General features: G+C 42.7%; 1 protein-coding gene across 2 annotated transcripts in view; it reads right to left on the reverse strand.

The window, feature by feature from the left end:
• Nucleotides 1–439: 439 nt before the first annotated feature.
• The window catches only part of ELP3 (elongator acetyltransferase complex subunit 3), a 142,636-nt gene continuing 117,473 nt past the window's right edge, over nt 440–25,602 (reverse strand). The window contains exons 15-16 of one of the 2 annotated variants that reach the window (XM_059889293.1): nt 13,322–13,481; nt 440–3,351 (exon numbers count right to left, since the gene is read on the reverse strand). In XM_059889293.1, coding sequence (XP_059745276.1) covers nt 3,192–3,351; nt 13,322–13,481 — 320 coding nt within the window. In that variant the 3' untranslated portion in view covers nt 440–3,191. 2 annotated transcript variants of the gene reach the window in all.

Consider the following 25,602-nt stretch of genomic DNA (forward strand, 5'->3'; position numbering starts at 1 on the left):
CATCCTCAGATAGAAGGCCTCAGAGCCCAGTGATGCTATTCTTCTGACACTGGCTTCTAGCAAAATTGAGAGATTCTAGCAAAAAAAAAAAAAATCAGGTTCTACTGCCAGCAGGTAAGAAACTCTCATGTTAGAATGGGCCAGATAGACTTCCCTGGTGGTCCAGTGGCTAAGATTCTGCACACCCAATGCAGGGGATCCAGGTTTGACTGATCAGGGAACTACATTCCACATGTTACAACTAAGAGTTTGCACACTGCAACTAAAGATTTTGCATGCTGCAAATAAGACCTGGTACAGCCAAATGAGTAATTAAATAGGTAAATACCAAAAAAAAAAAAAAAAAAAAGACAGGATACTGCACTTGTTAGATACTGGCTATAATAGCCGGTTCTTGTAGTGTGTTTTATGTCCCACAGGCCTTGATCAAAGAAATAGACACGTGTGAGCTCATTTATTCTTGACAGCTACTGCACGAGGGAGAAACTGTTATCAGATCCATGTTACAGACAGGAAACTTGCTGAGGGGCAGTTTTCTTGCTCGAGGTCACACACCCATTGAGAAGCCACTTCACTGGAGTGAGGATGGTTTATATAGAGAATGTTGTGGTTTATGCAGCATCTTATCAAATGTGATCACATCAGAACATTGCGTTCATTCTGACGGGTGGGCAGTTCTCTCATTACAAATGAGGGGAGGGCAGCTCAAAAATAGGAGGGGACTTGCTCACAGCTTCAGAGTTAATAGAGGAGCCCAGGTTTTCAGAACCTAGATCTTGAGCTGTTTTATCAGGTTAGGGGTCTAAGTTCTTTATGAACAAAATGGCTTTTTTTTTTTTTTCTGGGTTGAGCCTTGCAAGTTGCAGAATTTTAGTTTCCCAAACAGGGACTGAACCCAGGCCCATGGCAAGTGAAAGTGCGGACTCCTAAATACTGGGCCAACAGGGAATTCCCCAAATTTCATTTTTAATTAGATGATAACCTTAAAAAATACCATAAAAATCTCTGGAAATGAAAAGCTGCAATTTGAAAGATGTCTTCATAGAACAAGTTTTGGCTTTTAAGTTGTACTTCACAGGATTCTTCTGGGCCAGTAGGAATTTATTCCTTTAAAAGGAATCCACATTCATTCCCAAATCTGAGAAACAGTGAGTTCTACCAGGCTCTTTTACTTTGCAATAATGAATTTTTAAAATCTCATTTTTAATGCAAATAGATTTCAGTCTGTTTTTGATAAGGGCTTGATTTAAAAAAGTAAAAAAACTCCCCAAGTGATTTAACAAAAACTCAAACCAAAAGCAGAGCTAGCTAACTGGGCTTGAGGTGGTTGCTAAGGAGCTGCTCAGTACAGATCAGACACACAAACTGCAGCTTTATAGGCTTCATGCTGAGGCTGAAGGCATCGCGCCTAGCTGCTGTTCCTTATGAGGCAGTCCATTCGACCAAGACCACACATCCCTAGAATGGCCAGGCACCAGAGATGCCAAGAACAGTCTTTGGAGGTCAGGGGAAGTCATTCTGCTTAAATGTGAGTGAACTTGAATTTCATGCTAACTAGAGCAGCTTATTTGTGACCTATCTGACATCCATTGTAGGTCTGCTTTAATTAGTAAAGAAAAGGACACACTGATTGGAAGTAAAGAGTGTCCACATTAAAAATAATGATCAAGTGCCCCCCTTCCCGTGATGCTCATGCAGGTCCTCCTTCAATGATAAGACTCCTTTCCCAGGTGTCCAGGCCATACTGACTGGCTGTGCACATGCTGATCTGTTACTTCTAAAGACTGCACTGAAAACAATCCTTCTCTAGGTAGTTTCTCAGTTATCTGAGAGGCTGTCTCTGGGGCTAGTGTCCTCAGTTTGGCTCAAAACTGAGAAGTAGGTGAATTCCCTAAACAGCGCTCATGAAAAGCCTCTGCGGTTCCGCAGCGAGTTGACAAGGGAGCCGATGCCATTTGCCTGGTGGCATTTTAACAAGATGGCAAACAGCACCCAGGAGGAAATGGACAGTACCGGAGACAAGAAACCCAAGCCTGTAAACTCATGGCAAATGTCACCGTGTTTACAGGGAGAGGAGAGAAAAAGCCTTATGTGATTCTTCCTTGTGTGTTGAAGATTTTATTTTTCAAACATTTAGAGGAATCAACTCCCTTTACTCTAACTTTTTGTAAAATGCCACTGAATCCCAGGGATGCAGGTTAAGCCATGCTCTTAAGAACAGATCCTCTCCAGGCTGAGTCTCCTTAATAGCTTACCTGGAAGTCACAGAGAGGCAGTTCTAGATGACGCTTTGAAAAAGCCAATCTTTCTCCTATTTTTAGATTTGGACCTGTTTCCAGTATTTTTTTAAACTTTCATATATGAGTTTAACTCTGCCTTTTCTCCATTTAAAACTGAAAGAATTAAAATGCAGGGAAGAATGGCTGTGTCTTTGTGTCTTGATGCTCAGACGTGTGTGCGGCAGACTGCCTGCTCAGGACAGACCAACGGGGACGCCAAATGCTTCTCTGGGCGAAAGTGCTGCCCACGGTGTTTAGCAGTTGTCAAGTGCGGGAAGTACAGGCAATCAAAATCCTGAAATAAATGGATGTCTGTAATGGCCCTTTGTAGATGGCAGCCAGTGAACTGAGAAAGGCTGGTTTCAAGCTTGAACCCTCACCTGTTCTCTCCCCATCACAGATATTTCAAACAGCAGCACAGGAACCACAATGACTGCCATTAAAACGAAAGCTCAGTTTTTAAACTAGTGCTGGAATGCGTACGTATTATAGCAACAGGACAGAGATCAACGTCTGACAGCTTTCACATGATCCCGACACAACTCTTTGTCTATACTCTACATAAATAACCTACCCCTAAGTTTACTCTTTAAGTGACATAGCCAGTTTTAGTTCATGAATCGTGGTGTCCAAATGAGTTGATTAACTTGCTTTTTGTCTCTTTGCCTGAGTCATGACGGTTAGGTCACTTGCAAGTCTCATGCAAAACCAAGAAACTAGATACAGGAGTTAAGCCTTGAAAACAGGTGACATCTTGAGAACATGCAGGAGCGGGTGGTGTGGGGGGGTCTGAGTGTCCAGGCTCCATGGGCTTGGTCAGCAGAAGCCCGACCCAGCCCTGAGCAAGGTTTCCAGGCTCCAGGGTGAGGGGGAGCCTCCTGCCAGGGGCTCAGGGAGGTCCATTTGCTTTGCTCAGCCTCTGTGCTGAGTTTTCAAGACATCCTGGATCGGTTTCCTGCCAGGGAGGAGATGCCTCCAGGTGGACTGGTGTGGTGTTATTCTAGCGTCTTTACCATGTATGGACCTTGCAATCTGTAGCCAATCTTTCTGTAATAATTCCTGGTGCCGACCCCTGTGAAGAAGCAGAAAAAACAGAAGTCAGAGTCTCTATTAAGCTTAACTTTGCATGTGTGCTAAGTCACTCAGTCATGTCTGTGACCCCATGGACTATAGCCCACCAGGCTCCTCTGTCCATGGGTTTCTCCAGGCAAGAATACTGGAGGGGGCTGCCATTTCCTCCTCCAGGGGATCTTCCTGACTTAGGGATCGAACCCGCATCTCTCATGTCTCCGGCATTGTTAGGTGGGTTCTTTACAACTGCTACCACCTGGGAAGCCTAAGTGTAACCTTAGTAGCTCAACAGCCAGCACATAAGTCCCTCTGAGTTGTCCTCCTTCAGCCTCCCACTCACTCACAGACCAAAGTCCATTCCAGATTGAATCTCATTTTAGTAAGTCTGGAACTGTTATAAATTCTGAACTCAAGTTGCATTAAAGCATAGAAACTGTATTTCAGAGCTGATGGGTTTACAACCCTGTGGGGACCATGCAGCACGGCTTTAGATGTTACAGGTGAATGGCGAGTGGTGGACCTAAAGTGTGCGATCTCCACACTCCGAGTGAAGCCAGACAGCGTCATGGTTTCCTGGGAGGCTGAACAAGAGGACAGGTGTGGGACGTGGGGTCTCTGCAGCCTCGATGCCCTGACCCAGAGAAGTGTCAGTGCCACTCCTCCAGAGCAACCATTTCTGCAAAACAATGTCAGTGACGTTAAATTAGTGGTACTTAATTTGCACCTTGTTTTATAGGTTTTGGGGGGTATTAATTTGGTGTATTTATTTTGATATACAAGCAATTTAAGCACCAGGAACTTACGCTGACTTTTTATTTGCCTACGTTTTAAGGAACATTAGCTGATTTAAGTCAACTACTAAAGGTCTGTAAACTTTTTCTTCTTGAAAAGGAATCTATATATTACTTCCATTTGAGAAAATTATTGTAAATGGTATCTCTCTAATAAAACACGAACACATATAAGAAGCTGAGCTCCCAGGAGGATAAAGTGTGGTTTATGCGGTATTATCTATATGCTGCTAAGTTGCTTCAGTCGTGTCCGACTCTGTGCGACCCCACAGACGGCAGCGCACCGGGCTCCTCTGTCCACGGGATTCTCTGGGCAAGAATACTGGTGTGGGTTGCCATTTCCTTCTCCAATTATCTATATGAGTGGTTAAGAGTATGGGCTTTTGATCAGTTAGACATGGGTTTAAGGCCTAGACCTGTCGTTTTAAGGGCTGTGGCTTTGGCCAATTATTTAATTTCCCTGAACCTACATTTTATCATCTGTAATAATGTACCTGTGTCTTAAGGATGGTGAATAGTAAATGAGATGGTCCTTGAGATGTGCTTAAGTCCAAGAGTCTGGAAAGAGTTGTTTCTTCTGAAACACTGGCTGCTGTTAGTATTTTAAAACTTCTAATGATCTGATAGCTGATGGTTTTTCTAGCTTCATTCTCCCTGGAAACACTATGCTTCAGCCTTGGGGAAGTTTTAAGTTCCCTGTATGTCTGGCTCTTTACCTATCTTCCAGGCTTGGCCCATGCTGTGCCCTCTAGCAAATGAATTAAACCCTGGGGAGGGACGTGGGATCCTCTGATCTGGAACTGGTTGGTCAGAGGCACACTGACAACCTAGACTTGCGATTCGCATCCAAAGTGGGGGTGGTCTTGGGGACCGAACATGTAACCTGTGGGGTCTGACACGATCTCCAGGGAGCTAGTGTGAGAACTGAGTTAACTGTAGGCCACCCAGCTGGTGCCACGGAATCACATGATGTGTGGGAAACACTACTTCTGCTGTCAGTAGTGTTGTGGTCTTACTCTGTGTAACGTAAAGGAAGACACTGGCATTCTTCTTTTCAGTGCTTTGCCCCACAGCTCTCACCACGGGGCACTGTGATGCTGGTTGACCTCCCCCTGTATGTATGTATCTTGTTTGTCACTTTGTATTCCTAGTGATCAATATTGTGTGTGAAATCAGGCCACTGCTAGCCCTCTCCAGTCTAACCTCATTCTTTAGCCCAAACATTTGCTATTTAGGAACAGCCTTCCCATCGTGTTTTGTTTCCCATCCCTTTTCAAAATCTTTCAAGTATTATGAAAACCGAACTGAATTGATGTGATGGAGGTAACAACAGAACTGTCCTGTGGTAAGAGGTCACTGGAGAATTTCCCAGGATTACTGATATTGCGTCTTGTACAATTTCACCTTGTCTTTGTGTTCTAATCATCATTTCTGTTCAACACTGTGCTTTGGGGTAGAGCTGGGGGAAGACAGAAGCATGAACAAATAATGGGTCAGGCTGCTCAGACCCACTGGATCCAGGAAGACATCTCATACCTCTCAGAGGGTAGGTGTGTGCGTGCTAAGTCGCTTCAGTCCTGTCCAACTCTTTGCAATCCCATGGACTATGGCCCGCCAGGCTCCTCTGTCCATGGGATTCTCCAGGTGAGAATACTGGAGTGGGTTGCCATGCCCTCCTTCAGGGGATCTTCCTGACCCAGGGATCGAACTCAAGTCTCTTATGTCTCCTACACTGGCAGTCGGGTTCTTTACCACTAGCGCCACCTGGGAAGTCCCCCTCAGAGGGTATAACCACTTTAGTGTTTGCATTATCTCCTGAAGTTCTGTATCTGTAAGCAGGTCCTATGTCCCAGCAATCACATTCCCAGAGTGAAAAGAGAAACAAATGCTTATAGCCAACAAAAGACAGGATACTCATAACATCCAAAACAGGAAATAATCCAAATATCGATCAATAGTAGAATGGATAGAGTACAGGATGTTCACACAATGGAATACTAATACGGCAACAGGAAAGCAGGAACTAGAGCTACCTCCAACACCATGGACGAATCTCGCAGATCTAATTTTGCACAAAAGAAACTAGATATATGAGTCCATCAATGAAAAGTTCAGAAACAGACAAGACTAATTTTATGGTGATAAAGGTCAGAATACTGGTTATATTTGGAAGACAATAAGGATTGACAGATGGAACAAGGGAGTGTTCTGGAATGCTGAAAATGGTGTATCTTGATCTGGGTTAGAAGTTATTTAATACATGGGAACTTACACATACACACAAATTACATGGTATACTGAAAACACTGTACTTTATTCATGTACATACATTATAGTTCAATTAAAAAAAAATCCCATGAGGGTGTATATCCATTTAATAGATGTTCCATGAGTTTTGACAGCTCTGTTTATATAAAGAATTCAACAAAATAAGGAAAAAGGATGAGAGGTAGGTGGCTAAGAAACCATTACCAGAGGGATCAGTGTATCACAGAAATGTCTCTGAAGTCATCAACGCAGAGCTTTCTATTTCTAGAATTCTAGAAACACACAAACATGCTAGAAATGACTTTTGTCATCCTTTCTTCCACTTTAAAGTTTGCATTCAAACTGAACTTTGCTCTGTGACATGACAGCGTTTGGCAGAGGCACCCTAAGATTAAAACGAGCTTTTCCTCACTTCAGCTGCAAAGCACAGACTGTAGCATAAATTAAGGATTCTGATCAGAAAAATGACATGACTGACTTACCTTTGAAAGAGATGGCTCTGAATGCTATTTTGAGAACAGAAGCAAAGTTCCAGGAGGGCAGGGTTTTGCCTGCAGAACTGCTAGTACCCGGAGCAATGCCTGCACGTATTGTTCAGTAAGTAAGTAACCATGGGCAGGGGGCAGCTTCCCTGGTGGCTCAGATAGTAAAACAATCTCCTGCAATGCAGGAGACCAGGGTTCAATCCCTGGGTCGCAAAGATCCCCTGGAGGAGGAAATGGCAACCCACTCTAGTATTCTTTCCTGGGAAATTCCATGGACAGAGAAGCCTGGTGGGCTACAGCCCATGGGGCCGCAGAGAGTTGGACACGACTGAACGACTGAACTGAACCGAACTGAGCGACTAAGCACGCATACACACAACCAAGGGCAGAAACAGGGAGACCAGTTAAGAAGCTATTGCAACAATCCAGGTAGGAGATGGAGGTGCCTCAAAGCAGAATCATAGTGGTGAAGAGTGGCTGGAATCTTGAAATACTTAAAAGGGAGAGTTAGAAGAATCTGCTGATGGATGTGAAGAGAGGGGCCTAAGATGACTCTAAGGTTTTTGGCTGAGTAAGGATAGATTTGGAGAAAGAATGAATTGCCAGTTAGTGAGACTGAAAGACGCTGGGAGAAGTGGCGGGGAGGACACCAGGAGCTTGGCTTTGGCCGTGCTGCAGGTGAAACGGCTGTTAAGACATTCAAGTGGGGATGCTGAGTGATATGTGATGGTTCTGGAAGCCTTTCTTGCTCTTAGATGGTCTCTTTTCATGAATGTTCTTTTGGAAAGAAATTAATTTTCCTTTTTTCTTAATTGAAGTATACTAGTTGCACACGTACAACAGAGTGACTCAAAATTCTTAAACCGTACTCTATTTACAGTTATGATAAAATATTGCCTATATGCCCTGTGCTATACAATATATCCTTTTGGCTTATTTATTCCATACGTGGTGCTTTGTGCCTCTTAGTTCCCTACCCCTACTTTGCCTCTCCCCAGTGGTGACCACTAGGGTGTTCTCTGTATCTGTGAGTCTGTTAGAAAGAAATTTCTGGCTGGGGCAGGTAGCTTATGAGGGAGTTGCCTAAGGATGAAGCAGGTGGGTGGAGGCTGGCAGAGTGGGCAGCTGAAGACAACCTGGGTCCTTTTTGATGCTGTTGAATCATGAAGTAGCCAATCTTAAAGCTGCTTACCTAGGAAGCTGTTGTGAAAAATGTTTTCTGTTTGGTGTAAGCCATTTTGTTTGGTACTTTGGCGCACTGTAATAATACATGAGATAAACATCATTTTAACCATTTTTAACTGTACAGTTTACTGGGATTAAGGAGCTTCATACTGTTGTTCAACCCTCACCACCATCCAGTCTACAGCAGTAAAACTGAAAGTCTATATCTATTAAACAGTAGCTCCCTGATTTATACAATTATTCAGTTCAGTTCAGTTCAGTCGCTCAGTTGTGTCTGACTCCTTGAGACCCCATGAATCACAGCACGCCAGGCCTCCCTGTCCATCACCAACTCCCGGAGTTCACTCAGACTCACGTCCATTGAGTCAGTGATGCCATCCAGCCATCTCATCCTCTGTCGTCCCCTTCTCCTCCTGCCCCCAATCCCTCCCAGCATCAGGGTCTTTTCGAATGAGTCAACTCTTCCCATGAGGTGGCCAAAGTACTGGAGTTTCAGCTTCAGCATCATTCCCTCCAAAGAAATCCAAGGGCTGATCTGCTTCCGAATGGACTGGTTGGATCTCCTTGCAGTCCAAGGGACTCTCAAGAGTCTTCTCCAACACTACAGTTCAAAAGCATCAATTCTTTGGCACTCAGCCTTCTTCACAGTCCAACTCTCACATCCATACATGACCACAGGAAAAACCATAGCCTTGACTAGACGGACCTTTGTTGGCAAAGTAATGTCTCTGCTTTTCAATATGCTATCTATGTTGGTCATAACTTTCCTTCCAAGGAGTAAGCGTCTTTTAATTTCATGGCTGCAGTCACCATCTGCAGTGATTTTGGAGCCCAAAAAAAGTCTGACACTGTTTCCCCATCTATTTCCCACGAAGTGATGGGACCAGATACCATGATCTTCGTTTTCTGAATGTTGAGCTTTAAGCCAACTTTTTCTCTCTCCACTTTCACTTTCATCAAGAGGCTTTTGAGTTCCTCTTCACTTTCTGCCATAAGGGTGGTGTCATCTGCATATCTGAGGTGATTGATATTTCTCCCGGCAATCTTGATTCCAGCTTGTGCTTCTTCCAGCCCAGCGTTTCTCATGATGTACTCTGCATAGAAGTTAAATAAGCAGGGTGACAATATACAGCCTTGATGTACTCCTTTTCCTATTTGGAACCAGTCTGTTGTTCCATGTCCAGTTCTAACTGTTGCTTCCTGACCTGCATATAGGTTTCTCAAGAGGCAGGTCAGGTGGTCTGGTATTCCCATCTCTTGAAGAATTTTCCACAGTTTATGGTGATCCACACAGTCAAAGGCTTTGGCATAGTCAAGAAAGCAGAAATAGATGTTTTTCTGGAACTCTCTTGCTTTTTCCATGATCCAGCGAATGTTGGCAATTTGATCTCTGGTTCCTCTGCCTTTTCTAAAACCAGCTTGAACATCAGGAAGTTCACGGTTCACATATTGCTGAAGCCTGGCTTGGAGAATTTTGAGCATTACTTTATAGCATGTGACATGAGTGCAATTGTGCAGTAGTTTGAGCATTCTTTGGCATTGCCTTTCTTTGGGATTGGAATGAAAACTGACCTTTTCCAGTCCTGTGGCCACTGCTGAGTTTTCCAAATTTGCTGGCATATTGAGTGCAGCACTTTTACAGCATCATCTTTCAGGATTTGAAATAGCTCCACTGGAATTCCATCACCTCCACTAGCTTTGTTCGTAGTGATGCTTCCTAAGGCCCACTTGACTTCACATTCCAGGATGTCTGGCTCTAGGTCAGTGATCACACCATTGTGATTATCTGGGTTGTGAAGATCGTTTTTGTACAGTTCTTCTGTGTATTCTTGTCACCTCTTCTTAATATCTTCTGCTTCTGTTAGGTCCATACCATTTCTGTCCTTTATTGAGCCCATCTTTGCATGAAATGTTCCCTTGGTATCTCTAATTTTCTTGAAGAGATCTCTAGTCTTTCCCATTCTGTTGTTTTCCTCTATTTCTTTGCATTGATCGCTGAGGAAGGCTTTCTTGTCTCTTCTTGCTAGTCTTTGGAACTCTGCATTCAGGTGCTTATATCTTTCCTTTTCTCCTTTGCTTTTTGGTTCTCTTCTTTTCACAGCTATTTGTAAGGCCTCCCCAGACAGCCATTTTGCTTTTTTTGCATTTCTTTTCCATGAGGATGGTCTTGATCCCTGTCTCCTGTACAATGTCACGAACCTCATTCCATAGTTCATCAGGCACTCTATCAGATCTAGGCCCTTAAATCTATTTCTCACTTCCACTGTATAATCATAAGGGATTTGATTTAGGTCATACCTGAATGGTCTAGTGGTTTTCCCTACTTTCTTCAATTTAAGTCTGAATTTGGTAATAAGGAGTTCATGATCTGAGCCACAGTCAGCTCCTGGTCTTGTTTTTGCTGACTGTGTAGAGCTTCCCCTAAAATTTTCAGAAATATAACTGGATATTTTAGAAAACTGAAGTACAGTTAATTTATAGTTTGTGTTAGTCTCAAGTATCCAGTGAAGTGATTCAGTTATATAGACACACATACAGATGTTGAGTACAGTTCCCTGTGAGGTACAGTTGGTCCTTGTTGGACAGCTCTCTTATATAGTGTGTATCTGTTAATCCCATATTCCTACTTTATCCCTTCCCCACTTAGTAACCACACATTTGTTTTCTCTGAAATAGTTCATTTGTATCATTTTTTAAAATCGCACATGGACGTGCTGTCTCTTTCCGATCTCACTTAGGATGATCATCTACATAGGTCCATGCATGTTGCTGCAAATGGCAGTATTTCATTCTCTTTATGGCTGATATTCTACTGTATGTATGTGAGTGACTGTGTATTTGTACACACACAGACACACTCCCCATACGTCCATCTGTCAACACACATTTGGGTTGCTTCTATGTCTTGGCTATTGTAAACAGTGCTCCAGTGAATACTGGGCTGCATGTATCTTTTCAAATTAGTTTTCTCTAGATATACACCCAGGAGTGGGACTGAAGGATCATATGGTAACTCTAGTTTTAGTTTTTTAAGGAACCCCCATATTGTTCTCCAGAGTGGCTGCACCAACTTACATTCCCACCAGCAGTGTAGGAGGGTTCCCTTTCCTCCACATCCTCTCCAGCATTCATTATTTGTAGACTTTTTAATGATGGCTATTCTGACTGGTGTGAGGTTAGCTTTTTATACTTCTAATTTTACAAAACAGATGTCATTTCCCATGGGCTTAAACAACAAAAGTAGAGGCGATAGTAGACTGAACATCCAAATACCCAGCACCCAGCTTCAACAGTGATCAACCCCTCCATCAGGCTTCTGTTGCTTCTAGCTTCCTACCTACATGAAGTCACAAGATAGATTCAATGTTTCCTTTTGATTCTGCTCAGCTCAGTCACTGGAATCAAGTTTAAATCTCCTCTTTCAAATGACGGTAATCTTTACCATCTTCTTTACCAGTTATGGAGAAGGAAACGGCAACCCACTCCAGTATTCATGCCTGGAAAATCCCATGGACAGAGGAGCCTGATGGGCTATAGTCCATGGGGTCGCAAAGAGTCGGACACGACTGAGCGACTTCTGTGTGTGTGTGTTACCAGTTATAACCAGATTGAGGGCTCCCCAGGTGGCACTGGTGGTAAAGAATGTGCCTGCCAGTGCAGGAGACGTAAGAGATGCAGGTTCGATCCCTGAGTCGGGAAGATCCGCTGGATGACGGCATGGCAATCCACTCCTGTACTCATGCCTGAAGAATCCCATGGACAGAGGAGTCCGGTGGGCTACAGTTCACCAGACTGAAGATGTGCAGCTGGTCAGAGAGCTTTACTTCCCCAAGCATGCCCCAGCCTACATCTGTCTACCATAAATAGCTGTAGAGGTGACGGAGAAGCTGCTCCTTACACATAGCACAGGATTCAACAACCCCTGGACAACCACAAAGTTCCACGATCTGGCGCACTCCAAGTGTGCTGGTCAATGAACAGCTTTACTGAAGTACAACTCAGCACTCCTCAGTTAAGAGTCCCACTGAGGGACTCCCCTGGGGTCCAGTGGTTGAGAATCCATCTTCCAATGCAGGGGATGTGGGTTGGATCCCTGGTCAGGGAACTAAGATCCCACATGCCATGGTGCAACTAAGCCTGCGTGCCATAACGAGAGAGAAGCCCTCGCTGTAACTGAGACCCCACACAACAACAGCAAAAGTCCCACTGAGCATACAGACTCCCCAGTTCCCAACTTCTGCCCTAATACAGAAGATGGGGCCTGGAAACCATTACCACCTTGAGGGAGGAGAGGCATTCGGGCTTTGCTTGCTATGTACCTTTTTGAAGGAAAGGCACATTTTCACAGAGAAGGCAATGGCAACCCACTCCAGTGTTCTGGCCTGGAAAATCCCATGGATGGAGGAGCCTGGTGGGCTGCTGTCTATAGCACTGCACAGAGTCGGACACGACTGAAGTGACTTAGCAGCAGCAGCACATTTCAAGCTCCGATCCTTATTTTCAGTAACATCAGTAGCACTGAGACGGGAAGCCTACTTCTGGCCCACCAGGGAAGCTGTCAGTATTTTGGGAAGAGAAGTTTGACCTTTAGCCAGCCTGGACTCTCACCTCTTACTTAAACAAAAATATTCCCTATTTGTATCTCTCTGTGCCTCCTGTTTCTTGAAAGAAAGATTTTCCTCTGTTTCTACCCTCTGCAGAACGGGCTGGCAAAAGTATTAGCATTCTCAGCCAGCTTAGAAGGGAAAACGCACCATCACTGCGGTGGGTGGAGGCCACGCTCTGCCCCTTCTGCTCTCCTTGGTTAGCAAGGCTCCTCGTCACAGTAACTTTCCTCTTGCGAGACAGCCAAGAAAAAGCAATTACATCTCACAGCTGACGTCAGCCGAGCTCCTGGACTGACGTGGGCAGCTGTCTCACAGGCTTCTGCCCTTGAGGACAGACAGGCAACGGGCTGTCTCCAAAGTAAGCGAGTTCTCTACCTGGTGGCCTGCGTGCGGCTCTGCCAGTCCCTGGGCTGGGGGGTGAGCAGAGGTGACCTCTGTGCAGCTGTCCTCAGGGAGCCTGGCTGACAGAGCCCACAGCTGGCAGCAGAGCCTCGAGGACAGGGAGGAGGGGGCAGTCCACGAACTGGAGGCATCTCCCCCAGCTTTACTGGGAGCTGGGTGCTCTTGGCAGTCGGCCTTGGAGCAGTAAGCCCAGAGGCCACAATGCAGAAACAGCTTTCCCACCAAGTACTGACCTGACCGTCCTCTGCTCCTTTCGTCCCACCCAGAGCCAGCAGTGTCCTTTGATTAAACCCTCAGCCTGGGGCTGCAGGGGCTTCCCAGGTGGTGCAGTGGTAAATAATCTGCTTGCTGATGCAGGAGACATAGGCTTGATTCCTGGGTTGGGAGGATCCCCTGGAGAAGGAAATGACACCAGATGCCTTCGAGGCTCCAGCCCCTCAAGGTGGATAAAAATGCCTCTGCTTCCATATCACCTCTCCCTTTCTTTGAAAGATGGGCACCATTTTAGCTTAACACGGTTTCAGCTACTTTAAGTGTTGATGAAAGAGAGGAAATTACCCAAAATGTACAGGCCAACTGCCTCAGCCACTGGTCACAGAGCAGCTTAACTGTGAGCTGATCAGTGCTGTTTAATAAAGGGGGAGGGAGGGAATCACACAGCCGTAAAAAGGTGAAATCAAAGATGAAAATGGAACAAACCTGTTTACTCAAATTCTGTGCTATGTGTGCTCAGTCGTGTCTGACTCTCTACGACCCCAGAGACTGTAGCCCGCCAGGCTCCTCGGTCCATGGGATTCTCCGGGCAAGAATACTGGAGTGGGTTGCCATTCCCTTCTCCAGGGGCTCTTCCCGACCCAGGGACTGAACCCGAGTCTCCTGCATTGGCAGGCAGATTCTTTACCACTAGCACCACCAGGTAAAGCCCTTAAATTCTACTGATATGCATTAGAAAAAAAAATGCATTCTATTTTTACATAAATAGAGGAAGCAGGCAAAAGAAGTCAACTAATCAAGGTGATACCTGATTAGACTGCAACACTCTGCTTCTCCACGTTACTACAGCCCTTTCTCTCTAAGGGTAAATCCAATACCAGAGTGAAGCTTAGAAGATGAAAATAAACACATTTTTCCTTTAAAAGAGAAAATAAGTCAGAAGCAGGAAATGAGCCTCAACCCCGCTTGTCAGAATCACAATCAGTTACACAATCACAATTCTGACTAACTCCATCTCAAAATAAAAGCAGCAACAAATGTAGAGCCGAGTGACTGTAGAGTACAAAGCTAGAGGAGGGCCGCTCTGTTTGGAGCCCTTACATCCACACCAGGCACGCACGCTAGATGCTCGACACACACCAACGAGACTGAGATTACTATCCTGGGAAGCACGAGAGATGCAGAAAGCATCCTAACTCAAGGTCACACAACTGGGAAGTACAGGAACCACAATTCAGAGCCAGCTTGACTCCATGGCGTGTTCCCAAGGAGCCCAGGCGCCTGTGTTGTGGGGGATGCCGACCCTGCTTCCCTTGCGCTCGGCTGTGAATATCTCGTCAGCCCTGATAACAGCACATTCATTTTTATTCCAGCATGGAAAGGACGGCTGACCTGTCGCAATCACCTTACCTTCTCTGTGTCCAGTTTCTCGCTGTCCTCTGTTTGATAAGGTCGCCATGTTTGTTTTATATAGTGGTTTATTTCCATTTCACTAACAAGGGCTCAGCAAAAAACAGAATAATCACATACAGGGTTCTGGTAACATAGTTCTGTACTGCCTGCCCGTGTTAACAGACGTGGCTCGTACACATGTGAGAGCTACTGGGAAGGGTGCACTGTTGAAATAACTTGACAAATGTGGTCACCCTTTTTAAAATGAAGACACATATGATATAGAGGTTTGGGGGAAGAAAGCAACAAAGATGGAACACTGATGGGAACTAGACGCTACTGGAGGAGGAGACCAGGCAGGAGTGTGTGCTGAGTCGCTTCAGTTGTGTCCAACTCTTTGAGACCCCCATGGACTGTAGCCTGCCAGGCTCCTCCGTCCACAGGATTCTCCAGGCAAGAATACTGCAGTGGGTTGCCATTCCCTTCTCCAGGGGGTCTTCCCGACCTAGGGAATGAACCCGCATCTCTCAAGTTTTCTTGCATTGGCAGGTGGGTTTTTTACCACTAACACCACCTGGGGAAGCCCTAGGAGTATTTAAGCTTATAAAAGAGGTGACTTCAGGCTTATGGCAGACTAAATGGCTAGGACCAACTTTTTAGCTGCAGATAATTAAAAAATGTACACAAAACTAAAAATGCTTCCACTAGAAAAATACCCAACAGCTATTGATGATCAGGCAGGAAATAGGGAGAATACGTGAGCTCTGAGAAGGGAGTAGAGCCTTTTCTGCTTCAGGGGAGTAGAGCCTTTTCTGCCTCAGTGGTGATGCCAACCCAGAAAGGGCAGCTGGATCCACAAAGGCCGGCTGGAGGCAAGTAGAATGGGAGGAGGCACATGGCTACCAGAGGCATCAGCTGCAACACCCTGTATCTCTCTTCCCTCTACGAAGAGCTGTCTCTACGGTACAAGGAAGGTGAGGAGCACCCATCATCGAGGTCTTGAAGTATTCCTGAGAGCAAATTCTCTCATAAAAAGCTCAGCAAATAATAAAACAGTGAGGTAGGTACAAATCAAGACAAGACAACAAAAGGAAAGAGACTGCAGAGACTCTACATTTGAAATTATCTGACACAGATTGTAGAAAAGTTCTGCTTACTACATACATGGAGATAGATGTCGGAGTTAAGAATGTTTAAAAGCTACAAGAAACTACAAAACATGATGTAACAGAGTTGAAAAAGATACCAGAAATCAGAGAATTAAGAACTAAGGCATCAATGGATGAGTTTAATGGTAGGTTAGACTTAATTAGTAAAGTGGAGAATGAAATGGCAACCCACTCCAGTATTCTTGCCTAGAACTTCCCATGGACAGAGGAGCCTGGTGGGCTACAGGCCATGAGGCTGCAAGAGTCTGACAAGACTTAACTTTATACTGTTTTTGCTTAGTCACTAAGTCAGAAGAAACTTCAACAATAAAGCATGGAGAATTTAGAGAACTGGGTGGGGGTACAGGACACGAGACACAGTAGATACAGTGAGTAGGTCTGACATGTTTAGCTGGAGTCCCAGGATGTTGAGGGGGGCGGGGTGGGGACAGTGGGATAGAATCAGAGAATGAAAATTACTTGGAACTTAAAAAGTCAACCACCAATTAAAGAAACTCAGTGAAACCTAAGCCATCCTAAGAAGATGAAATGCATATCTAGAATCATAGTAAAACTAGAGAAAATCAAGACAATCTAAAAATAAAGATACTTAAAAAAAAAATCATAAAAGCAGCCAGAGAAGATCCTCAAAGAGACATCTGACTGCAGAAGATAGTGGGAAGACAGCTTCAAGGAACTGAAAGAAAATGCAAGCCCTATGCTATACTCACTGAAACTTACTTCAAGAATAACCAGAATACAATATTTCATACAATTAAAATTAGAATAATTTGCTACCAGAAGAACTTTACTAAAATAAATTCTTTAGGTATAAAGAAAACAATATTGGCAAATTACCCAAATAAATACTCCTCAGTAGTATAACAAGTAAATTGTGATATATCTACATCATCAGATCAGATCAGATCAGTCGCTCAGTCATGTCCGACTCTTTGCGACCCCATGAATCACAGCACGCCAGGCCTCCCTGTCCATCACCAACTCCTGGAGTTCACTCAGACTCATGTCCATCGAGTCAGTGATGCCATGCAGCCATCTCATATATCTACATCATGGAATCCTATATATCAATGAAGGTGAATAAACTACTCTTAGATGCAGCAAGGACTGAAGAACAAAGAAAGTGGTAAATACACTAGTAAATCTAAATGAATATTGACTGTACCTAACAGTAATTATAACAGTAGTAATAATATCTTGTAGATTTTTGAAAAAATATATCTCATACACAGACACTGCAGGAAAAAGAACATCTGAATAGCCAATAAGCTTACGAAAAGGTAGTCAACTTCATTAGTCATCAGGGAATGTAAATTAAAACTATGAAGTTTTAAACACATCATATTGAACAACTGACATTCTAATACAAGTGAAAAATGTTAGCACTTTGGAAAACTACTTTGCAGATTCTTATAGTTGAACATATATATTCCCTGAAATCCAACAATGTCTTTCCTGGGTATATATTCCAAACGGATGTGTGTTTATGGGCCACCCCAACTGGAAAATAACCAAATATCCAGCAAGAGTAAGACAGGTAAATTGTGAGATATTTGTATAATGGAATCCTGCCAATTCAAATCAATGAAAATGAATGAACGCAGCCACATACCATGTGACCCAATCTCACAATGCTGCACCAAAATAACCAGAACAAAAATGCACCAAAATTATCTCACTTATCTAAAATTAAACACAAAACTATACATATATATAAATGATTCATAATTACGGAATAGAATATAAAGAAACATCCAAGAAAATAGGAAAAAAGAGGCTCCTGGGGGAAGGAGGAAAGCAAGGCAAGAGAGGGGGATTAAGACTGGGTGGGGTTAACAAGGGTATTGGATGTTGGTTCTGTTCTTGACCTAAATGAGGATTGGTTAAACAATTCATTTTTTAGCACTTAATGAACTTTGCTGTCTACTTATTACAGCTTACTGTCAACTTTTAAAAATGAAAGAGAGAGATAAGATTAAGTTATTTGACCTACATGAATGCTTATTTAAAGGGGGAAATAAATCAATCTTTCATGCATATGGAAATGGGGAAACTTGGGTTAGAGATTCCAACTGGACATAGAAAAAACATGAAATTTGCAATGTGACTTAATAAATGTTTGATCAATTAAACAATTTCTTCCTCTTTTGAGTATATACTGGGTTTTATCTCCTGGACTTCTTAAAGGCAAGAAAAACTCTGGCCTAATAATAACGGTAGGTGCCCAATATGCTACTGAAGAAAAGTGGAAAAATAACTCCAGAAAGAATGAAGAGATGGAGCCAAAGCAAAAACACCACCCAGTTGTGGATGTACTGGTGATGGAAGGACAGTCTAATGCCATAAAGAAAATATTGAATAGGAACCTGGAATGTTAGGTCCATGAATCAAGGTAAATTGGAAGTGGTCAAACAGGAGATGGCAGGAGTAAACATCAACACTTTAGGAATCAGTGAACTAAAATGGATTGGAATGGGTGAATTTAACTCAGATGACCACTATATCTACTACTGTGGGCAAGAATCCCTTAGAAGAAATGGAGGAGACTTTATAGCAAAGAGTTCGAAATGCAGTACTTGGGTACAATCTCAAAAATGACAGAATGATCTCTGTTCATTTCCAAGGCAAACCATTCAATATCACAGTAATCCAAGTCTATGCCCCAACCAGTAATGCTGAAGAAGCTGAAGTTGAACAGGTTATGAAGACCTTCAAGACCTTCTAGAACTAACACACCAAAAGATGTCCTTATAGGGGACTGGAATGCAAAAGCAGGAAGAAAAGAGATACCTGCAGTAATAGGCAAATTAGGCCTTGGAGTACAAAATAAAGTAGGACAAAGGCTAACAGAGTTTTGTCAAGAGAACACACTGGTCATAGCGAACACCTTCTTCCAATAACATAAGAGAAGACTCTACACATGGACATCACTGGATCGTCAATACTGAAATCAGACTGATTATATTTTTTGCAGCCAAAGATGGAGAGGCTCTATACAATCAGCAAAAACAAGACCTTGAGCTGACTGTGGCTCAGATCATGAACTCCTTAGTGCCAAATTCAGACTTAAATGGAAGAAAGTAAGGAAAACCACTAGACCATTCAAGTATGACCTAAATCAAATCCCTTATGATTATACACTGGAAGTGACAAACAGATCCAAAGAATTAGCTCTAGTAGACAGAGTGCCTGAAGAACTATGGACAGAGGTTCATGACAAGACCATCCCCAAGAAAAATAAATGCAAAAAGGCAAAACGGTCGTCTGAGGAGGCCTTACAAATGGCTGAGAAAAAAAGAGAAGTGAAAGGCAAAGGGGAAAAGGAAAGATATATCCATTTGAATGCAGAGTTCTAAAGAATAGCAAGGAGAGATAAGAAAGCCTTCCTCAGTGATCAGTGCAAAGAAATAGAGGAAAACAATAGAATGGGAAAGACTAGAGAGCTCTTCTCTTCATGCAAAGATGGGCTCAATAAAGGACAGAAATGGAATGGACCTAACAGAAGCAGAAGATACTAAGAAGACGTGGCAAGAATACACAGAAGAACTATACAAAAAAGATCTTTATAACCCAGATAACCACAATGGTGTGATCACTCAACTAGAGCCAGACATCCTAGAATGTGAAGTCAAGTGGGCCTTAGGAAGCATCACTATGAACCAAGCTAGTGGAGGTGATGGAATTCCAGCTGAGCTATTCCAAATCCTAAAAGATGATGCTGTGAAAATGCTGCACTCAATATGCCAGCAACTTTGGAAAACTCAGCAGTGGCCACAGGACTGGAAAAGGTCAGTTTTCATTCCAATCCCAAAGAAAGGCAATGTCAAAGAATGCTCAAACTACCGCACAATTGCACTCATCTCACATGCTAGCAAAGTAATGCTCAAAATTCTCCAAGCCAGGCTTCAATAGTACATGAACCAAGAACTTCCAGATGTTCAAGCTGGATTTAGAAAAGGCAGAGGAACCAGAGATCAAATTGCCAACATCTGTTGGATCATCAAAAAAGCAAGAAAGCTCCAGAAAAACATCTGCTTTATTGACTATGCCAAAGCCTTTAACTGTGTAGATCACAGCAAACTGTGGAAAATTCTTAAAGTGATGCCAATACCAGACCACCTGACCTGCCTCCTGAGAAATCTGTATGCAGGTCAACAAGCAATAGTTATAGCTGTACATGGAACAACAGACTGGTTCCAAATCGAGAAAGGAGTACGTAAAGGCTATATATTGTCATCCTGCTTATTTAACTTATATGCAGAGTACATCATGAGAAATGCTGGGCTGGATGAAGCTCAAGCTGGAATCAAGACTGCCAGGAGAAATATCAATAACTTCAGATATGCAGATGACACCACTCTTATGGCAGAAAGCTAAGAAGGACTAAAGAGCCTCTTAATGAAAGTGAAAGAGAAGAGTGAAAACGTTGGATTGAAGCTCAACATTCAGAAAATGAAGATCATGGCATTCGGTCCCATCATTTCATGGGAAATAGATGGGGAAACACTGGAAACAGTAACAGACTTTATTTTTTGGGCCTCCAAAATCACTGCAGATGGTGACTTCAGCCATGAAATTAAAAGACGCTTGCTCCTTGGAAGAAAGGCTATGACCAGCCTAGATAGCATATTAAAAAGCAGAGACATTACTTGGCCAACAAAGATCTGTCTAGCCAAAGCTACGGTTTTTCCAGTAGTCATGTATGGATGTGAGAGTTGGACCATAAAGAAAGCTGAGCACCGAAGAACTGATGCTTTTGAACTGTGGTGTTGAAGACTCTTGAGAGTCCCTTGGACTTCAAGGAGATCAAACCAGTCAATCCTAAAGGAAATCAGCCCTTAATATTCATTGGAAGGACTGATGCTGAAGCCGAAACTCCAATATTTTGGCCACCCGATGTGAAAAACTGACTCATTGGAAAAACCCTGATGCTGGGAAAGACTGAAGGCAGGAGAAGGGAACAACAGAGAATGAGATGGTTGGATGGCATCACCAAGTCAATGGACATGAGTTTGAGTAAGCTCTGGGAGTTGGTGATGGACAGGAAAGCCTGGCATGCTGTAGTCCATGGGGTCACAAAGAGTTGGAAATGACTGAGCGACTGAACTGAATAATGTAGATATTTTCATGTTTGAAGAAAGAGAATTAATTAGAAACCTGGAAGTTCTTTCCTGCTCTTTGACACTACTTTTGTTTTTTTTACTACCTTGTCTTTTTACTACATGGGGCTGTGTTTCACAGCTAGTTTTGTGTTTTACTGAATTAAAATTGAGCCCACATCATATTCCTAGAGCCAAAGTTGGAAAAAGTGAGAAAATATGCTCAATCTATCCATTGATACTCAAATTTCTGATTTTCCTGATTATATAGAAAAGACTGAGATAATGATTCATGATCACTTAATTTGAAAAAAAAAAATCAGTGAAATAAAAACAAACCCAAAAAACTTTTAATTGCTTTTGGGTTCAATTAATCAACCATTTATCGAGTGCTTGATATATGACTAGCACCATTAATGCAAGGAAAATGTATTCATTAGTTTCATTTACTTGCTACTGAAAGGAGATTTTATTACATCTCATTGATCTCTTAGCAGGATGGTGATATTTCGCTCTTCAACAATACACACTGATATCATAGTTGGGGAGAGGTTTTTCTTTTGAACCTTTCCTTTTTTGCTTGAAAACGTTTTTCTTTTGGCTGAAAAGGAGCCAATTAACTCAATGACCCTGCATCTTTCAAAGATAATTTTTTTCCCCTGTTCTGTTAAAAAGAAACTCTTAGTAGGTTACCCACATATAATCTTAGCTCTTCAAAGTAGCTGGTTATCACAAGTCATTAACACAGCACATTTATTCTCCATCAGAGAGTATCTTGGAACATATACATACAGAGAGTATCCTAGGAGAGGAGATTCAATCGGTTACCCAGCAACCTAAATGTTCCCCTGTTTTGAAATGACTATACCAAAATAACAAAGTAAAAATGAACAAAGAATAAAACAAGGGAACTTATAAAGCAGGTGTAGAGACTAAACAGAAGCTACTGTGGTAACTTAAAATAGGGTGATGCTGGAGGGTTATCCCATTGCTCTTGGGTTTATTCTTCACAGGGAGTCTGATGACTTCACAGGAGGGCCTACAATCATCCAATTCAAGTCAGTGGCTCTGTTCCCACCAGCACAGAAAGTCTGCTAGGTCACAGATCCTTCCCACTACTTTGTTCATGACCCAGATCATCAGTGTGTTTCTGCAGAAGTTAAAGACTGCCATGTTAAAGACCAGGTAGGAAGAAGGATCCTTTCTATTTATAGTCTTTTTTAAAAAAGGTAGATTTTAAGAAGGAAAATGGTAGAGTAGAAAATTCTCTAATTTAGTCCCTCTACTGAAATAACCAGTAGCTGGAAAAACACTTAAAGCCAACTATTTGGTTTTTGGTTCTGGGGACACCAGAACCTGATAAGGTACTTACAGCAACCAGGGGGGTGCTTGATGAAGCGAGAAGCTGCTGAATTTAGTAGGAGGGCAGCAGAGAGAACCACCTACCACCCTCCAGTGGCCAGCTGGAGCGAGTGGACAGTAGCAGTATCTGTTTAAGATTGGAAGATCTTACAGTAGGTACTGGTACAAATCCAGTACCTGTCTTTTTAAGGTCCAGACATTTTAAGGAAATCCCTATCAGGTGACAGGCCCACTGCAGAGATAATGAAACAGAAATTTCAGTGACCACATGCAACAAAGAATACTGAATTTGCAAAAACAGTTTGAAAAAAATACAAATGGATGACTCAGCCCTCAAGGGCAATCCCTGAGGAAGGAGAGAATCTGACTTTTATTATTCTTGAGTGTGTGTGGTTCTAAAAAGCATACCAAAGACTTCTCTTGTGGCTTAGCTGGTAAAGAATCCGCCTGCAATGCAGGAGACCTGGGTTTGATCCCTGGGTTGGAAAGATCCGCTGGAGAAGGGAAAGGCTACCCACTCCAGTATTGTGGCCTGGAGAATTCAATGGACTGTATAGTCCATGGGGTCCCAAAGAGTTGGACACAACTGAGCAACTTTCACTTTTTCACTACCAAAGACAGGAGAGGAAGGCTCATTCACAAGAAGAAGAGAAGCTGACAGAAACTATGCGTGAGGTACCTTAGACACGAATTACTAGGCAAAGTCAACTATTAATTACCTTCAAGGAGATAAGGGAACCACAGGCAAAGAACACAGCCAACTAAAGCAAAAGCCAACATATGGGACTGCATCAAACTAAAAAGCCTCCACTGCGGAAGAAATAACTGGCAAAAAGAAAAGGCAAGCTACAGAACGGAAGTATCTGCAAACCACATATTGGATAAGGGGTTCTTATCCAAAATATATCAAAACTCACACAAGCTGAAAACAGATAACAATCTGATTTTAAAAATGGGCAGAAGAACTAAAGAAACATCCTTTTTTCCAAGGATGACATCCAAAAGGTCAATAAGTAAATGAAAAGGTGTTCACACCACCACCCATCATGGAAATGCAAGTCAAAGCCGCACGGCCACCACCAAGATGACAAAAGATAACATGTGCTGGTGAGGATACCAAGAAAAAAGGAGGATTTATATATACCACTATTGAAGTGGAAGTCGGTATAGCCACTTATGGAAAACCACAAGGAGGTTCCTCCCAAATTCAGAATTACCATATTATCCAGCAAACTCCATACGTGGATATATACCCCAAAGAAATAAAAACAGGCTGTTGAAGAGATATGTGCACACCCATATTTATTGGTAGCATTATTCAAATAGCCAAGATATGGAAATGACTTAAGTGTCTGTCAATGGGTAATGGGTTAAAAAAAAACCCACACACTGAAATATATTTCAGTCCTAAGAAAGGAGGAAAGCTACCTATACACCACTTCAACCACACAGAGGAACCTTGAGGACATTATGCTAAGTGACACAGTTGTGCTAAGTTGCTTAAGTCGTGTCCGACTCTTTGCAACCCCATAGAGTATGGTCCACCAGGCTATAGTCACAAATTGATAAAAATATATACACACCTAACAACAGAGTCCCAGAGTATCTGAGGCAAAAATGCACAGACCTGAAAGGAGACTTAGTTCTGCACTAAGAGTTGGAGTCTTCAGTACACATTTTCAGTAATGGAGGACTTGAATAACACTTTAAACCAGTGACACCTAACAGAACACATCACCCAGCAACAGCAAAATAGACATTTTCCACAGTGGATATGGAACATTTTTCAAGTTAGATCATGTTATCAGACCATAAAACAAGTACTAATAAATTTTAAAAAAAGTCTGAAATCATACAAAGTATGGGGAAGAAAGTACAAAGAAAAAAAAAAGACTCAAATCGCTAAAATTAGAAATGAAAGAGGAAAACATTACTACTGACTTTACGGTAAGAAAAAGAATTATGAGAGTATGATAACAATAAGAATATGTATGTACGCCAACACACTGGATAACCTAGTGTGTTAACACCAAAAATTAACACCAATCCTTCACAAACAAATCCAAAAAAATGAAGAGGGACACTTCCTAACTCATTCTGTGAGGCTAACAAAACCATGATATCAAAGCCAGGCAAACCCTACAAAGAAAACTACAGACCACTATCTTTATGAATATCTATGGGAGAAAATATTTGTAAATCACAGATCATTTTAGAGTCTAGTAGCCAGCAAATATTAAAAATTCTTACAGCTCATCAGCAAAAAGACAATGACCCTAATCCAAAATGAGCAAAGGACTTGAACAGACTCTTTTTTAAAAAAGAAACACACAAAGAAGCACACAAAAAGATGTCCAACGTCAGTTTAGTCATTGAGGAAATGTAAGTCAAAGCCATGGTACAACGTGACTTCTCACTCATTAGGATGGTTATAAAAATAAAAGGAAGATAAGTACAGACAAGGATGTGGAGAAAATACAACCCTTGTGCACGGTTGATGGGAAAATCAAATGACACGCAGCAGCAGGAGGAAGCAACGGGGCGATTCCTCAGAAAGTTAAACAGAAGCACCAGTAGCCCAGCAACCTTACTTCTGGATACAGACGCAAAGGAACTGAAAGCAGAGACTCAAACAGATATTCATATATCGATGTGATAGCAACATCACTGACAACAGCCAAAAGATGGAGACAGCCCCAAAGTGCAAGTGTGTGTGTGTGTGTGTGTGTGTGTGCGCAGCATGGCTGAACCTTGAAGACATTATGCTAAGTGAAATAAGCCAGACACGAAAGGACATATGTTGTATGATTCCATTTCATAGAGACAGAAAGTAGATTAGAACTTACCAGGGGCTTGGGAGATGGGGGAATTGGAAATTGCTGCCTAATAAGTGCAGCGTTTCTGCCTGGAGTGATGAAAACGTTTTGAAAATAGGGATGATGGTTGCCCAACACCATGAATGTAACTAATGCCACTGAACCCTATACTTTAAAATGGTTATAACGGCAAATTTTATGTTAGTATACATAATTTACTACTTTCCCAAACGTGGGGGGAGAGGAGACTTTAAGGTGCATTAACTATCTTCAATTTTTAATGGGGAGGAAGGAATGTGGATTAGGATCTGATCTCAAAGCAGGCACCCTTGGTCCAAAACTGGTCTTTTATATTCCATAACCCAGGAGGAAGACGTCGGAGAAGGCAATGGCACCCCACTCCAGTACTCTTGCCTGGAGAATCCCGTGGACAGAGGAGCCTGGTGGGCTGCAGTCCATGGGG

Source organism: Bos taurus, chromosome 8, assembly GCF_002263795.3.
Source record: "Bos taurus isolate L1 Dominette 01449 registration number 42190680 breed Hereford chromosome 8, ARS-UCD2.0, whole genome shotgun sequence".
Classification (NCBI taxonomy): domain Eukaryota; kingdom Metazoa; phylum Chordata; class Mammalia; order Artiodactyla; family Bovidae; genus Bos; species Bos taurus.